At 39.1% G+C, this 17,341-nt stretch overlaps 2 protein-coding genes and 2 pseudogenes across 2 annotated transcripts; all 4 read right to left on the minus strand.

Moving 5' to 3' along the window:
* The window catches only part of LOC140945508 (uncharacterized), a 73,729-nt pseudogene that overhangs the window by 18,703 nt on the left and 37,685 nt on the right, over positions 1-17,341 (minus strand).
* LOC140946676 (uromodulin-like) lies at positions 3,814-5,448 on the minus strand. Its single transcript, XM_073395785.1, has 3 exons — positions 5,107-5,448; positions 4,440-4,557; positions 3,814-4,242 (listed from the first exon to the last, which is right to left on the minus strand). Exons 1-3 carry the CDS (start codon positions 5,446-5,448, stop codon positions 3,878-3,880), a joined length of 825 nt encoding a protein of 274 aa, XP_073251886.1. The 3' UTR covers positions 3,814-3,877.
* On the minus strand, positions 10,154-11,830 carry LOC140946677 (uncharacterized; the record flags this gene model as incomplete). Its single annotated transcript, XM_073395786.1, has 2 exons — positions 10,154-10,956; positions 11,599-11,830. Coding segments are annotated over 2 exons (576 nt in total), but the record flags the coding sequence as incomplete, so codon positions are not given.
* On the minus strand, positions 11,963-14,048 carry LOC140946679 (peroxidasin homolog; annotated as a pseudogene).

Genomic DNA, 17,341 nt, shown 5'->3' on the forward strand with positions numbered 1-17,341 from the left:
ATTTTTCGCGATCCAAACTTAGTCACTTTTTATTTTTATGAATTGACCCATTTTTTACACTGTATGAAGAACACTTTACTTTTCATCTACAGAACAAACATTCTGGTAAGTTTGCGAACCGTAAATAAGAACTGTCTTACCACAAAAAATCCGAAAATGTGCGACCCCATTCTAGTAACTCTATTGAAAATGCAACCCCATTATCGTCAATCCAGTCGTGAAAATGCGGCCCTAACCAGTGGCACATCCCTAGTAGCCTCTTATAAGGAAGTCCCTCCCCCCCCCCCCCCTCCGCGTTTTAAACCAACTGAGACCGTTCAATAAACGTACTTTCAATCTTGCCACCCTATCAAAGTTACCAAAGGTTTTATCAAGTAACCCGGCAAGCCTTAAGACTCCTTAATCGAACCGGCTCTAGAGGCATTTAAAAAAATATCTCAAATTTTACGCCACACTAAAACAATTTTATTCAGACAGTGCTATTTCAGACTGAATTTTCCACACCTGCTTTCAGACCATGCAGTCCTCTAAAATCCGCACCCGTTTTTAGATCTGGCCTTTAAACAGAAATTGTGTCATCATTACTTAGATTATAGCGCAAACAAAAAAATTCTTCAAATGCATTTCGAATTCACATATTTCTATTTCGTTCTTATTCATGTGGAACTGAAACGATATAACTACGTTCATGCATACGCTCCAGTAGGTTCCTCGAAAACCAAACCCGATATCAGACCAAAATGACCTACGTTTATACCAGCGTTTTCAGACCAAAAAGGGGACAAGAGCTACACCCTTTGTGGCGGCACATAATTGTATGGCTTTTAAAATTATACAGGAGTACTCCCCTGAGTATTGACCACATATCTTGCACGTTCGCAAGTCGTTCGTCGTTCGTTCTATGAATTCAACATCATTTACACCGAAAATTTCTTTATTGTTTTACCAGTATAGGTGGCTTAGTGAATATCTAAGCAGTATTACAACAGAGCGAGAGTGTTGCAAAAGGGTCAGGGGCACCCAACGACAATTTTCGGAAAATATCTGTTCGGAAGACGAATTGAGATCTAGAATTTTCGGGACATTTGTTGTAAAATTTATTGCTTGCCTGCTTCTCCTAGGATTTTCGAACATCTAAAAAATGGTATAATTGCCCATTTTTAACGGATTTTTACCCTTAAAAGGTCACCTAGAATTTTCGAGAGCCTTTTATCTGGCTGAAATTTTCGAAAAAAAAAAAATTCCGGACAGATGAAAAATTTTTAGGGGATAAAAATTTGCCTATATCTACCGTTTAAATACTAAAATACGTTTAACAATGCTGTGTTTAGGTAGTTTTGAACTACAGTCTCGTCGGGTGCCCCTGAAGGGTTTATACAGTGTTAGTTGATTATCTTATGCAATATCCAAAGATCCCGTATGTAAGCGCAAACTCACACCATGAAAGATTATACCTAAATCAAAAGAGGATAAACTCAGTTCTAAACATGTATCTGCATCTAAATAACATCTGAAGTGAAGATCTTACCTGATGTATAACCGATCCTTTCTGATACATGTGTCTGAACCTTCTTATAAAGATCTCTTGCTGTAGCTTCTGTCGGTGAATGAGATATCCTGTCAGTATTTTCAGTCGAGACACTCTGAACGCAGGGGAAAAGGTTAACGCGAGATTCCAGCGCTATCAGTCGTTCGTTTGTTGTTTCATTCTTCACCCAGAGACATCCGCAAACGAAAACTAATACAACAGAAAGAAACGATGGTCTTATTGACGGAACAAAATCAAGGAGACGACGAGATTCTGCAGGGGAGTTCGAGGATTTCATTTCTGCAGCTTGCCAATCGTCCCATGCACGGAAGATGGAGGTGAGTGGGAAACTTGCCAGTAAATTTGATCCTTAAAAATTTCGCCTAGAGAAAAACATGTCATTAAGGTTGACGTAAAAAAAAAAACAAGTCTTTATATATAGGGACGGCAAGGGGCCACGCGCGGACCATGAAAGCCTTAATGGGGGAGGTGGGAGGTGGACTACAAAAATATAATATTCGTGCAAGGGAAAACTAAATGAATGAAATTAGAGCACTCGAAGTAACGCCAAAAAATATTCATGCTTTGGCCTAAGAAAATGAATACAAAGAAAATGCTAAAGAAAAAAATTCATCCAACTTTCCTATTGGTCTCTTCCTTCCTTTCTTCCTCACGCCTCGTAACAATATCATTTTCATTAGAGTGATTTCTCTTGCATATTGCGTGAACTGGACCATGGGAGATTATGTTCGCTGGCAAACATACTTTATTGAATAGAGGAAACATTTCCTTGCAAACTGGGATTACCTAATTATTTAGCGGCAATATATGCACTTCATACGTTACAATCTTGGCAAAAAGTATTGAGATTTGCACTTTCTTACCCACAGAACGCCTATCTCGCGGATTTGGTACCGCTATGGCCCCTCCCCTCGCCCCACCCTTGTCAAATTTGTTTATTCGGGATCAGAAATGATCCAGCCGGGCTTCAACATTGTTGTTTTTTGGGGGAGGGGAGGAGGGAGTATCTGTAGTTGCCACAGTGAGTTCTTTCAAGCTTTATCTTGAAACTAGACGCAGTATCGTCCATTTTTTTCAACATTTTTTTCAAGATTGTAGGTGTGCTAGTACTGAGCCAGTTATACAACTATTTTGATTAAGATTGTAGTTGAACGCCACTATTTTTATCTTGTATAGTTAAGGTTAAGGGCGACAGACTTAGCCGTCCCTCTCTAAGTGCCACACAACGCATATGCTGGTTAAGTAACTCGTTGTCCATTTTTGTTGTATTTACAATGACAGCTGCTTGACACGGTCTTTTACTAGCGCATGTTGTTTGTTAGTAGTGTCTTAGACATAAATCAGTCTCTTTTGTATTGTTTATACATACGACTTAGGGTTCCCCAAGTAGCGCACCTTACTTTGTTACATGATTACAAGAGTCTGATATCGGGACAGACTGAGTGGAGTAACCCACGGGATAGTATTTCAACGCATATGCGGGCGTACTGGATCGAGCTCTTGGGCAAGAAAATAACCCATTGCCCTTTTCTGGTTTTATTTCCAATGACATTAGTTCATGAAACAGTTTTTTTTTTATTAACGGGTGCTGTCTGTTAATCGAATCTTGACGTATGCTTAAAGCGCCCGATAACGTAACGTTCATGCGCTTGCACAATGGCGGCTGGACTTTTCTGTCGGTGACAGGTTTAACTCATACACATAGTAACCCTGACACTCTCTAACGCGTATCTGAACTGTCCAGTAACAACAGTTTAATAATCCGTGGAAACAAACTTTCCTCCCAACGATACTATCTACAAAGGTGGGATGTTCGCCATTCAGCCACTCAGTCAGATCAGAGCTGCATTTGCGAACCGGGATACAATTATCTACCCTTCTTGAGTATGAACTTGACTGGAAGCGGTACCAGCTGGAAAGATAAAAAATAAATGATAAATATCATGCCCACAGCAGATAGGAAGCAATACAACGGTATAAGGATGGTAACCAAGCACGGCTTGAAAACTATCTTCGCGCCACTTCTCCCGACCCGACTAACAGCCCCTGGGTCTCCGAAGATGAACTTAGTGTATAGCTGGTTGTAAAAATATCTAGTACATATCTAGAAGAAGTCTTTCTAATCTAGATTCTTTTGCAAAAAAAAAAGAGAGAGAGATAAGGTTGAAACTGGATTGAGGGCCTCAGCTAGGTCATGATAAATCATTTCCTTATTGCTGTATCATTATTAACGACATGCGTAGTTTTCGCACGCGTAACGTCCTCGACATTATATCCCTTTTGTACGATCCAGAGTTCCTCAAGTCATATTAAAGGACCTGATACCGTTCATCCTCTTGCACAGTAGCGATACCTGCCTTCAGGTGGCGGGTTTAACTCATACACATAAAACCCTTGACACTCCCTCACGCGTATTTGAACTATCCTATAACAACAGTTTTGCCATCCGTGGAAGCAAGCTTCCCTGTCCACGATGCCATCTTTAAATGTAGGGTGGCCACCTTTTAGCCACCCAGTTATATCTGTAGTGCATCTGTGGACCTGAATACAATTGTCTACCATTCTTGAGGATGAACTTGATTGGAAGCAATACCAGCCAGGGACAAGATTGCTGTCTGAGTTAGTGCCTCGGCCAAAAGACTGGTGTCGATTGGGTTGACTGAGGACGTTATAGTCCCGGCACTCTGGTGCATCTGAATTAACAAAAAAGCAAAAGAGTTCCGCTATTTTGTATTCACATACAACACAAAGCCGAGGTGAACAGCTCTAACTAGAAGCTTGGGTATCTAACAATTTGAGCTGGTTGTTAGTTGTTATTGTAAATTTTAATAGCTTGTTCATATCACGAAAAGGTGTTTTGTTCACTTTAAGTAATTCTACGTTAACTTACAGATTTCACACTCATCGCCAAAATATCCAGGAAGACAAGTGCAACTATACGTTCCATCTCTGAACGAAATCAGGGAGCACATCCCATTGTTCAAACAAGGAACATTAGTACAAGGATTCTGCAGGAAAAAAATCATTACATTAAAACACAATGATTATGATTAGAATGGAAACAAACGTTCTGCACTTCCTCATTATCAATGCAACCGCTTTACTTCGAGAGCCTGTTAATACAACCAACAACCTTGACTGTTAGTAGCTTTTTTCGAAGTTCTCAAGCGTCATTTTCTTGGTATAGTTTGTTTTACCAGTAAAATGCATTTTGGTGGAAGTAATAAGTAAAACAGTCAGTTACTAACAGTATTTAGAAAGCTCTTCGGGATTACAAAAAAATGCCGGTTAACATTTGAAAGAAACAAAAAAATTAAAATCGAACAAGCAGACATAAACCTAAAAACATATATGTTAAGTGACTGAATCGAAGAATGCAGTAAAAATAAAAAAATAAAAATAACACCCGCTTTCAGCGCTTTAATTGTTTTGCTCTTTTATATCTTCACTTCAAGAGAGAAAACTTTGCTTCATTCTTGTCTGTGTTCACCGTAAGTTGTAAAAAATGCGCAAATATATATTAGGTTACATCAAGTAATTGTAGGTTTGCTACTAACCTGTATGCTGTAATGGTCAAATTTAAAATTTAAAACGATTTCCCCTGTGTTTTTATAGATGCTAGATGGAAGAAGCTCGCACCAAAGTTTTTCTGCTGACGTCTCTACCAAGTTGAAGGAAATACAGAGTTTGTTATGAACACAAGCAAAGCTACAGTCGAACTTGTCGTCGACGAGAAGAGTTTCCAGAGATGTTATATTGAGGTAGAGAGAATCGTGAAAAACAAATCGTAGCTGTATAAACTTTTCCCCGATCCCGTGTGCGTTTAAAACGTAAATGCAAGACACGAAAAGAAATGCTGATAAGAGTTTCATATCTTTTCTTCTTTGCTCTGCACTCATGAATTTTGTTGATTTTGGTTTCAGTGAAAGCAGCTCTCAGTGTTTCCTAGCCTGGAGTAAATTTAACTAATCAGACAAAACCACCAAGATCGTATTACTTCTGTCATTATAACTAGTACTGCAGAATGAAAAGATGCTTTGTCGGTTGAACGCCTGATTAGTACGTTAGTTAATTAGCTCCTTGATATAAACAGTTCTTTATTTTAGGCCGCATGGTCTGACGATGAGTCTTAATTTCTGCGACCACAATTACATAAATTAAGCAGAATGATGCAACATTGCAATAATACTTCACACTTACGTATATCAAGAGAATTTCGTGGACTCTGTAGAAGTCTTGAAGGAACTAATTCTCCGCTTTTCTAAGGTGGACGGTAGCGTATTTCGGGCACTGACTTGCTATGTGATATAGTTACAGTACCAAATTCGGTAACCTTGAATTACAGCAAAGCGGTATTTTCTTAGTCTGTGGGCTCAGTTCTTATGCTATGGGAGTGAGTAATCAGTTGCCGAGGCTTTTGTGGTAATGGAGTCTTAAGAATGTTGTTTTTCCGGCACGGGCCGAATATACTCCACACTAGAAAAAAGTAGACACCCGCATTAAAAAAACCGTGAATTTTATGCGGGTGTCTACTTTATTCCGCTGCACTGAATGAAGGTTAACTTCCTCGCACGTTTCCTGTAACCTGACTCCAGGGAGTTAGAACACCTGCTCCAATAAGTCAGGATTGACGCTCTTCTGAATAAGAGAAATTTCGTATCTCCGCGCGGCCATGTAATATCCTCTATCTACGAACAAATTTCAAAACTAGCGTACTCATGCTTATAATGCCTATAACCTGATTTTCATTCTGAAAGAACACGTAACTACAAGGACTTTTTCGAAACAATTATGAGCCTTGAACGAAAAGAAATGTTTTTTTAGAAATTTTCCTTCATTTATTTGGCACACCCGTTATATGCTGATCATGAAATTGACAGTCTTATATGGGACTTCTTGAGACATTCAGGAACTAAAAGGAACGAGATTTTATGCGTGCTTATCCGTTTCTTATGGTCGCCAGTGTTGTTCAACTTAAAATCTACCTGCAGCATATCTTACTGGATTCGGGCTCGAGGAATAATTGTTAAGTATTTTACATAATAGCTCATTCATAAAGGATGCTGATGTGCCGTAGATTGTATATGTAGGGCTTACATGAGGCAGTAACCCAACGCTGGTAAATTTAATTGCTACACTGCTTGAAGGCGATCAGGATTGTCACTTGACTGCAAGCACCTGAGATTTTGGCATCTTATTCGTAAAAACTCGTAGATGCCCTAAATTACTCTCACCAGCATGGTGAGTTATCTGGTTCACAAAACAAGCATTACACTGTTCATCCTCGGAGACCCAGGGGCAGTTAGTCGGGTCGATAAAATGTTCGTGGTGAAAGTTTACCGATCTTACAGTAAACTTTCACCACGAACATTTTATCGACCCGACTAACTGCCCCTGGGTCTCCGAGGATGTACACTGTTAGAAAAGAAGGAAAAAGATACAAGATTTCTTAAAATTGAAGACCAATCTCATTGGTTAATGTGGATGTGAAAGTTGCGTCCAAGGCTATCGCAAGACGATTAGGAGCAGTAATGCCATTACTTATTCCCGCCAATCAAAACGATTTCATAAAAGGACGGTCAATTTTAGACGCGGTACACACTATCGATGACATTCTTGAGATCGGCAAAATAATGATGCAGAACGAATCCGGCATTCTACTCGCAATTGATTTTGAAAAGGCTTTCGATTCGCTGAACCACGAATTTTTATATCAGGTTTTACAGAAAATGGGTTTTCGACCGAATTTTCTTTAATGGATTAGGACTTTCTATAGGAACTGGTCAACCTGTGTACCAAATAATGGCTTTACAACTGATATCTTTTTTGTTAAACGTGGGGTAAGACAGGGCCGTTGATTCTCTCTCTGCTTTATTGTTCATTCTTGCGTTGGAAACGCTTTTATGTCAAATTCAAGAAAAAAAAAAAAAGCCTTTTTGCCGACGATATGACCTGCTTCTTGAGAGATACCAATTCATACTTTCATCTTCTGACATCTTTACAAAATTTAGCCAGATACTCAGGCCTTCGTGTAAATGATGAAAAACAGAGAGTTTTGCTATTGGTCCGCACACTCTTGTTCAAGATGTTTTTACTCACAAAATACGTAATATGATCAAAATGTTGGGAGTTTATTTTAATTATGATACCCAAACTAGATTGAAGGCCAACAGAGTACTAAAGTGTGACGTCATAAAAATGAAATTTCTGAAATTATGGGATTTGCCAGGATATTCTGAAAGAACAATGTCCAAGAGGCCTACTTGCCAAAAATGAGCATTTGGGGGCAAATTGTCTCTGAGATCGTAGCCCAGTTATGCTTACAAAACTCCATACAAACCCTTCTAAATTTTTTTTGGGTCGACCCAAAAAAAAATTAGAAGGGTTTGTATGGAGTTTTCTGAGTATAACTGGGCTACGATCTCAGAGACAATCTGCCCCGAAATGCTCATTTTTGGCAAGTAGGCCTCTTGGACATTGTTCTTTCAGAATATCCTGACAAATCCCATAATTTCAGAAATTTCATTTTTATGACGTCATCACTTTAGTACTCTACTGTGAGTCCATCTTTAAATCAATCCGAGGAACTTTAATTACAGCTGTAGCTGGAAACGTAGGGGCGTTACCCTGATAGGAAAAATTCAGATTGTAAAGTCTTTTATTATCCCGAAATTTCTTAGCAAAGCAGCGTTGATCTCAGTACCTGAAGACCATGTTAAAGAAATCAAGAAGTTGATTTATCACTTTAGTTGGAAAGGAAAGCATCTCCTGGAAGAAGACATTTTAACTGTAGGCGATCTTTTCTTTAGAAGGGTTAACAGGGACCCCTCTCCGACTGACCGTTTTAAGTTAATGGGTCTTATGGACGCGGTACCTGTAAATGGAGAAAACGTGTTAAACAAAGCGCTCATTACACTCGTCCTGAATTGAGGAAGAAGGGTAAAATTAAAATTGATGACGCCTCCTTCGATCTGTCTTTGGTCACGCCAAAATCTCTTTACAATGCATTCAAAATAGCGAAACAAACTCCTCCATCTGCTCAAAAGAGGTTTCAGGATCAATTTCCTGATGTTCAATTTCATTGGAACGAAATATATTCGCTCTCCCTTAAAGTGTCGCTAGAAACAAAAATTAGAGAATTCCAATATAAGGTCTTGAACCGCGACATTGTTTTCACGAATGAAAAGTTCTTTAAAATTAAGATGACTGATTCGCCACAATGTACCTTTTGTAAAAACGAGATTGAATTCCTTGAGCATCTGTTTTCCAATAGCGAAATAGCAAGATCCTTTTGGGTAGCGCTCCGTTCTTGGTTTATCGAATGTATTATCAATTTGGAGCCTTTGTCGGTTTTTAACGTCTTATTTGGTATATTGAACGCAGGAGAAGATTTTGTCATTGTAAACCATCTTATTCTAATGGCAAAGTTTTACATTTATCGCTGTAAATTAAATGGTGTTGAACCAGCAATGCGAGCCTTAAAAACAAAAATCGGAGCGATACCGTACACACTATAGAAGGTAGAATAGCATTGATGCGGAATTAAGATAGAATTCCGTGACAAAAAATGAGAAAAAATCAAATGTTGTGTCAATTTAGTCTATTCCCCCCCGTTTTTCTGTCTGTTATTGTTATTTGTATATTTCTGTTGTCGAGTATACATATTGATTTTTTTTTTCAGGATAAAGTGTAGTGTAGCTTCTTTTTATGTAAAGTTGTAAACACCAGTATCAAATTGTAATGTTTATATGTAATGTTCTGAAGTCATTAATAAAATCATTTCTTGCTTTAACAAAAAAAAAAATTTAAATAAAAAATAAATTAAAAAAAAGTCTATACTCGGTTTGCACTGTCACGCTATGAAAAATAAAAATGCAAACCATTCAATACAGAAAGTCTAGAATCTGGGAAATGAAAGAAGATAAATATACAAAAAGGCTTGCCAGGAATCAGGTCTGTGCAATATTTCAAATGCGAGATATTCGGGAAAACGGTTTACCTAAATTTATAAAGCTTTGTATGGAAACACCATGTTGGTGTCCCTGAATATGGCCGCCGGATACCAACAGAAACATCTGTTTTCGAGTTTACCTACTAATGCGTGAATTCTTCGCTTGAGGAACTCATAAAGATTAAAGCCATATTTATTCTAAGACAACGAATGTTTAAAAAGCAAAATCTCCCAAAATCGGTAATGTTTTTAACCCACATAAAAGCTTACCTGGCCATCAGCTAAATGCCGTGTCACGCAAAAGCCTGGAAATTCAAGGGTCCGGCTTTCTCGCAAAACGAAGAACCCTTTCGAACCAAAAATTTGTTTATATAAAGGTGTTTAGATTCTGTAATACCTCGTGAAAGTAGAAACTCGGAAAAATCGATAGTTTCTTAGTTTGATTTTTGGTGACGTCACATGCAAACCAAGAATTCCTGTATATGAGATAGTGTTGCAGCATTAAGCCATTAGTAATCTTAATCTTTGATGACTAATATTTATTTAGTGGTATCGCATTAGGCACGCAGAACGAGTAAAACCAATTTTGATCAGTGTTATCTGTTAAGACTCTTAAGTCTACTTATGGACTATTATAACACTTATGAAGGCCAAGCCACAGTTACAAACCGCCAGTGAGGACAGCCTGGTTCAGTAAAATCTCATTGTACTGCTTTTTTTTTTCAACTTTATTTACTCGGAAGCTGAGATTTCGTTGCCCTCATGATGAGGATGTAACTGTTTTCTGACAGATCACAGTATAGCTGCCGCCCGCTAGACTCGTACTCTACGCGGTAATATAAACAGCTTGGGAGATACTTTTTAACACGCTTCTATCAGCCATTTATAATCAGAGCAGTTGGACCAGTTATAGATATCACAATCATTTCTCTTTTTGACAATTCTATTTTTCGTTTGTTTGTAAAATGTTGTAGTATACGTTCTAATGATTGTGTCGTGATTTAGACATGATAAGGAGCCTGCTTAGTGCTGTAGATTCGTTCACCTCTAAGCGTCTACTTGTACAATAAGCTCAGCTCAAATATCAAAGCCGGTGTCACGCATTATATTAATTAGGTTGTTTCGTAAAAGGTTTCTACTTCGTCTGGTGTAAACCTGCGCGATCCTGCCAGGAATGATTGGGCCAAAGTGCTGCCGTAGCTGTATCCGCTCGGTGGGCTGTAAGTATAGCCCAGGTTGCTGTAAGAATTGCTATTAGATGACGCGTAGTTTTTTATGTTAATGTCATATCCGTTTCCGAATGTAGGCCCATAGGTTGAGCGAAAGTATATGAAATGTGCTCTGTATGAACTAAATTCCCCTGATTGAGACAATTTGACAGGCGCCCATCCTGGCTTGTTTACCAGCGAAAATAAGAAGGCTTTTGAGTCGTATTGATGCCTGCCAGAACCAGAAGCTAAAAGAAATGAAACAAAACTTTTCTAAGAGAAGTTAGCGACATTGTCCTTGTGCCTGTCATAATGATGACGATGATGATGATCATTATTAATTAAAGACAATAAATACCTTACTCTCATAAAACAAATTCGATCGAGTGTTTTTTCTTAGCCAAAATTTGCAAAGTTCACCAAAAACTTGCGATGAAGTAAGTTAGTCGCTACTTTTGCGATATGGGAATTGAAGGATGGACTAGCAGGGTGGCAAGAAAGTCAGAACAATATCGATATTTTATAAACTCAAAATTATTATTATTATAATAATATTATCCTGGAATTTGGGCACGTTTTGACAAGCTAGAAATGCATCACTTACCATCTGCAGAACCAGAACTCTAGAAAAGGGGTAGGGGATGGCGTTGATTCACACCATGTGAGTGTAGGAGGTGCGGTCCTCGCCCCTTGAGGAACGAGGGGATATGGGCCCACATCTAGAGCTATTAACCTAGAACCTTTGCCCGTCACTGCTTAGCCATGTATGAAAGGTACAGTCACATGATTTCATATTGCTAAGTACCAAGCTGCACTTTTAGCTGAACATATCAATGCCAATTACGCCAAAGGTATAAATTCCACTGTTATGGCTTATAATGCTCACTTACCCCATGAAATACTTGTGTATCCTCCGAAAATATATCTCCCGACCCTTATTATTGTCACAGTCGGGCCCTTGCTGCCACATCGTGAGTGAAATGTACTTGCAGCCCAGCCATCTACAGATGCACGCCAACAGCGCTTCCAGAGAGAATTCACGCTTTTTGCCACAGGTGCTAGCCAGTTTCTTAACAAGTTCAAGTGATTTCTATTGTTTCTCACAATGACTGAGCTTTCAAAACCGAAGTGTTAAAAGCCAACGTCCATAATTGCGAACAATTATTTTATCGACAGGTAAAAAGTTTTTAAAATGTTGTTAGAAAATTAAAGAGAAAAAGAAAATGTTATTGAGAAAAAGAGTAACATTGCAAGTCACTAAAGACAGCATGTATGCATGCATCATGTACGTGATCTGCGCGCTATTAAGGAAGTTCAAGCATAAAAGATCATTGAAACTCCAGTAAACTCGCATAATTCTCTTAAGTTGCAAATTTCTGTAAGCGCAACGTACACTCGCAATGACAGTAGCTCTCGTCTGGCTTAGCAGCGATCAGATGGTTTTTGAATGCCTGAAAAACAAACATACAAAGAAACAACAAAAACAAAAATGAAAAAAATGCAGTCTTCGAAACGATCACCCTGCGATATATTTCGGTACACCCGTATAGTTCTCGCAGTGGCAAAGTTAGACTTTCGAAAAACTGTCTTTCATAATGTTTTAACACTCTTATTTGGTGTTTAACCAAGATCGCAAGCTGGATAAGAAGATTTGCATTACTGAAATGAACGTTTAATCTAAGAGTACGAGATTTTTGCTTTGGGCATTGTATAATTGCGCGCTAGGAAGCTATTGTTTGGTGGACGCTCAAACAATTCATTGCAGTGAATTCCGTACGCCCAAATGCCCAGTGCCCAATTGCCAAAGCAACCTTTTATTGAAACAGGCATATACATAGTGAGAAGGTGCCTTCAATACAAACCTGAACGATGCACTTGCACTGCTAGGTTGATTCTTTTCTTCTTTGTTCCCATAATGTTAGTAGCTACGCAGTCGTAAAAACCGTTGTCGGCAGGACTCAAGTTGTTAATCGTAAGTGTGCCTTGGTTTATAGTAGTCTTTCCAGCAGGTAAAGGCATTGCTGCTCTAGTCCAGGTTACCGCGGGGAGAGGATATCCGTCAGCTTGACATGTTATTTGAAACGTAGTGCCTTGAACTGGTGTGGCAAGTGAAGGTGGATCTTTTGTGAAGATTGGAAGACCTGAAATAGAGCCAAAACATGATCGACCAGCATGCATAAAATATAATAGGGTAGGAGTTCCGAGAGGCCAGTGGCACATATCCAGCAAAAATTAACCTAAGTAACCTCCACGGGTGGTCTAAGCTAAAAAGGGAGAAGGAGAAGGATGGTGTTGTGTGCCCTCGCGTTCATGTAAGGTCGAAATATTCCTGTCATGTGTTATTATCTTTAACATCATTTGTTGTCTTTATGTTTGTATGGCTCAGATTAAACGTTGAACTACTCTCGTGACTACTAGCCTAATGCCAATGAGCAAAATCTATAGTCCTTGATCATTAGCACAAGGTATGAGTGAGTAAATTTAAAGTTTGGCGTTATAAACTGCTTAAGAAATAAGAAAAAATGTAAGAAGAGATAAAAGTAAATGAGTAAAGAAAGGTGCCATTTTTATATTCAAACCTCGTATTCACGCATTCTCTGAGCACAAAGAAGACTACAAAATCAAGCAGCCAGATATAACAAAACTCTAAGTTAAATGCTCCTCTTACCTCGAACAGTCAAGTTGCTAGTGGCCTCAGACGATCCAAGAATGTTTCTGGCAGCACATGTGTACGGTCCAGCATCGCTGTAATTCAGATTTCTAACGATCAACTCTCCTTCTTTAATCAGATACTTTGCACCTGACAGAAGCTTTGTGCCCTTAAATTGCCTTTCCACGATTGGGGAAGGGTTTCCTACAACCGTGCAATAAAATGCCGTATTTCATCCCTCATCTCGTGTCTGCTCCGCTGGCGACAACGTCACTTGTGGAGCAGATATCGATTTCCCAGGCCTTCCAGGTGGTCCCGGCATGCCTTTTGGCCCAAGGTCTCCTTTATCTCCTTTTCTTCTCTCGGTCCTGCGGGACCCGTCATTCCTGTTTTTCCGGATTTTCCAGGAGGTCCAATGGGACCTTGAGGACCTTTCTTTCCTTTTGGTCCCCTCCTGCCACGTGGTCCCCTCGCTCCAATGGGACCAGGATATCCGGGGGGACCTGCAGGACATACCTTCTCACTTGACTTACAGTACTTGGTGGGCATAAGTTGTTCAAACTGTTTTGTGGTTTCTTTTCGCACGTCATTTATGGTGACACTAGTTGAAGAGTCATTTAAAAGACGTCTTCGTCTTCTTAGCCGGATGGTTGCTGATGCCTTTATTGGCAACAGGCTGGCTGCAGTTAAGTAAAATTAAGAAATTTTTAAATCTCCATACTAATTCAGTAATATCAAAAATAAATAAGGGAGAAAACAAATGAACGATAAGGTTGACATTTCTGACACAAAATTAAGCGTTTCAGAGATTGCGTTCCACAAAAAGGTTATTAACACATTGGAACCAACTTTTTAATTTGTCCCCAGCCTTCTTCCCTTTCTGCTTCCAAGGGAAAGCCAAGCTCATTCTTAATAAACGCACACATTTCAAACCCCCGGGGAGGGGGGTACTCAACAAATGTTTATGCGGGGAGGCTCCACCTCGAGGTTCAACCCTTATACCTCTTTTTCCCTTGAAGAAGGTACCCCTTTCGTATACCTGCCATTGACTAATGGCACGCCTTTCACAAATCTTGTTTAGAACTTTGCATCTCTTTTAACTGCTGTAAATGCACTGTCTTTTAAATAGGGATCAATCCGAAAAATAGAACGTTTTTTGACTTAATAAAGCCAAAAATTCATGTGTTAGCTCTTTTGGGCCCTTTCACAGACCAAATGACGCATTTCCCTACACTTTTATATACTTCCACAAATGAAATCCCTACCCTTTCATATACCTTAAGCCTGAAAAAGATACTCCTTTCGGGGAAACGAAGCCGCTCCGTCTAGGCCATCGTAGGGAGTACCCCCCCCCCCCCCCCCCCGGGTTCAAACCAACTGAGACCGTTCAAAAAACGCACATTGCCACCCTATCGGCTATCCCTAAGACTCCTTAACCGAACTCCTCTAAAGGCGTTTAAGAAAAAAATTCTCAAATTCTACGCTACCGTAACAACTTTATTCACATACAGCTAAAAAGTTTTCTTCTCCTTCAAGAAATAAGCTCTACAACAAATAGATAAACGCAGAAAAAAATTCTGTGCACTATTGCCTTTTGTACCGCCATCCGTGCTCAACCTTAAACGACTTAAACAAGATCAGTTGCGGAAAACTGTTATGCACACTCTGAACGCACACCCTTAATGCTTACCAGTATAGGTGGCGAAGTGAATATCTAAGCAGTATTACAAAAGAGTGAGAGTATTTCCAATGGGGTTCATACAGTGTTACTTGAAGTGCAAATTCGATTCTGTCATGAAATATCCAAAGATCCGGTAAACTCGCACTGTGAAAGATTATATGCCTAAATCAAAAGAGGATAAACTCAGTTCTAAACATCTATCTGCTTCTAAAAAACATCTGAAACGATGATTTTACCTGGAGTATAACCAATCCTTTCTGACATATGTGTCTGAACCTTCTTATAAAGATCTCTTGCCGTGCCTTTTGTCGGTAAAAGAGACACCCTGTCAGTATTTTCAGCCGAGACACTCTGAACGCAGGGGAAAAGGTTAACGCGAGATTCCAGCGCTATCAGTCGTTCGTTTGTTGTTTCATTCTTCACCCAGAGACATCCGCAGACAAAAGCTAATACAACAGAAAGGAACAATGGTCTAAGTGACGGAACCAAATCAAGGAGTCGACGAGATTCTGAGGAGTTCGAGGATTTCATTTCTGCAGCTTGATGCCAATCGTCCCATGCATATGAAGACGGAGGTAAGTGGGAAACTTGCCAGTAAAACTTGATCCTTAAAAATTTCGCCTAGAGAAACATGTCATCACGATTGGCGTAAAGATAACAAGACTTTTAAGCAGTGTCACAAGGCACGGCACGGACAGTTATAAAAAAAATTAACTTATGGCCATGGGGGAGGAGGAAGGTGAAGAACAAAAACAAAATATTCGTGTAAGGGAAACCTTAATGAAAAAATTCATGCACGCCCAGAACCGCCAAAAAAATATTCATGCATTAGCCTACAAAAAATCATATAAAGGAAATACTAACGAAAAAAATTCATGCGACTTTTCTATAATGAAATCCTAATCTTGACCTTCTTCCTTTTTGCGTTTTCGTGTTGCAGTAAAACGTGCTCAATAACGGGTGAAAAGCGGAAAAAATTGAGTCTTTGTATTTATGATTGACTTCTGTTTTTTTTTTTTTCATGATTCCAGCAATAATTTTCATCAAGATGGATGATACGCTTTTTACTTGCTTGTGTAGTCCATTTCTGTCTGAATGAGAATTCGGTTAATCATTTAATCAAAAAAAAGGTTCTCCCTTCTTGTCGTGGGAAGGAAGAGGGTAGTCACTCCCTTTATGAAACCAGATAATGACAGCTACGGTAAGGCTCCGCGCACCTGAAAGGAAATAACCTTTCTCAGACTTCAGCTTAAGCAAAGGGTAGGGAAATAATGAATAGAATTATTTGAAAGAGTAGGAAAACTTATCATTCTGGGCCCAGTTGTTCGAAGGCCGATTAGCGCTGACCCAGGGCTAAATTTAACCCGGTTTTTTTTTTCTTTTGTTCAAAAGCATTTCCCCAGATTATTTTCTCGATTCTGTCCAGAGCATGCAATAATCAGATTGTAGGCAAAAACAATTAACCTGAATTTACTATTTCACCTTTCATATCTGAATTCAAATTTCGCACTAACCCTGGGTTGTCTTAACCCAGCTTTGAACAACCCGGCCCAGGTATTTAAAAGGGGCTTAACGCGATAGTCGGTTGCTATGACTTTTCGTCCCAAAACTTTCAAAACTGAGTTTTTAGGCCATAGACAGCTGACGTAGAATGCAAGGGTTTTATTGTAACTTGGCAGGGAAGTAGTAGGATGAATGACGTGCAGTTTCGTGTTCATTAGTTATAATTTCATCCCATTCGAATGCTATAGTGAAGTCATAATTGACGTCTAAATTGAGCATAAAGTAAAATTTAGGAAAGCAATGTTGAAAACTTTTCAAGTTTCTGTTAGGTTGGGAATTCTATGATTTTTGGTGAAAACTCCATTTCACTAAAGGTGTAAAGTTACAGTTAATTCAAAAATTCAAATTTCCCGCCACGTGACCATACATGGTCAAACTTTAGGGGTATTTAAAAGGAGAGAACAATGAATGTATTGGCACAGGAGCAAGGAGAACGTTGCATAAAATCAAAATTGTAGTTTATTTGACTTAGGCTATGTGGTGCTATGACGCGATTTCCGTCACGAAATACTTCATTACGCCTTTATCGGATTGACGTGGGGATTTCACCAAAAATCATTATAGAAGTCCCTACAGAAACTTGATATAAAGTTTTTAACATTGTTTTCCTAAATTTTACTACTGATGCTAAATTTAGACGTCATTTATGACGACACAATAGCAATCAAGTGGGAGAAAGTTCATAAAAATGAATATGTAATTTATCCAACTACTTCCCTGCCAAGTTTCTTTAAATGCG

This window comes from Porites lutea, chromosome 8 (genome assembly GCF_958299795.1).
Source record: "Porites lutea chromosome 8, jaPorLute2.1, whole genome shotgun sequence".
Classification (NCBI taxonomy): domain Eukaryota; kingdom Metazoa; phylum Cnidaria; class Anthozoa; order Scleractinia; family Poritidae; genus Porites; species Porites lutea.

Coding starts and splice junctions, on each gene's coding strand:
- LOC140946676 (XM_073395785.1), bottom strand. CDS start 5,448: ATGAGTGCAGAGCAAAGAAGAAAAGATATGAAACTCTTATCAGCATTT. Junction 4,558..5,106: donor TTGACCATTACAGCATACAG/GTTAGTAGCAAA, acceptor TTTTTCCTGCAG/AATCCTTGTACTAATGTTCC. Junction 4,243..4,439: donor TGGCGATGAGTGTGAAATCT/GTAAGTTAACGT, acceptor TTGTTAATTCAG/ATGCACCAGAGTGCCGGGAC.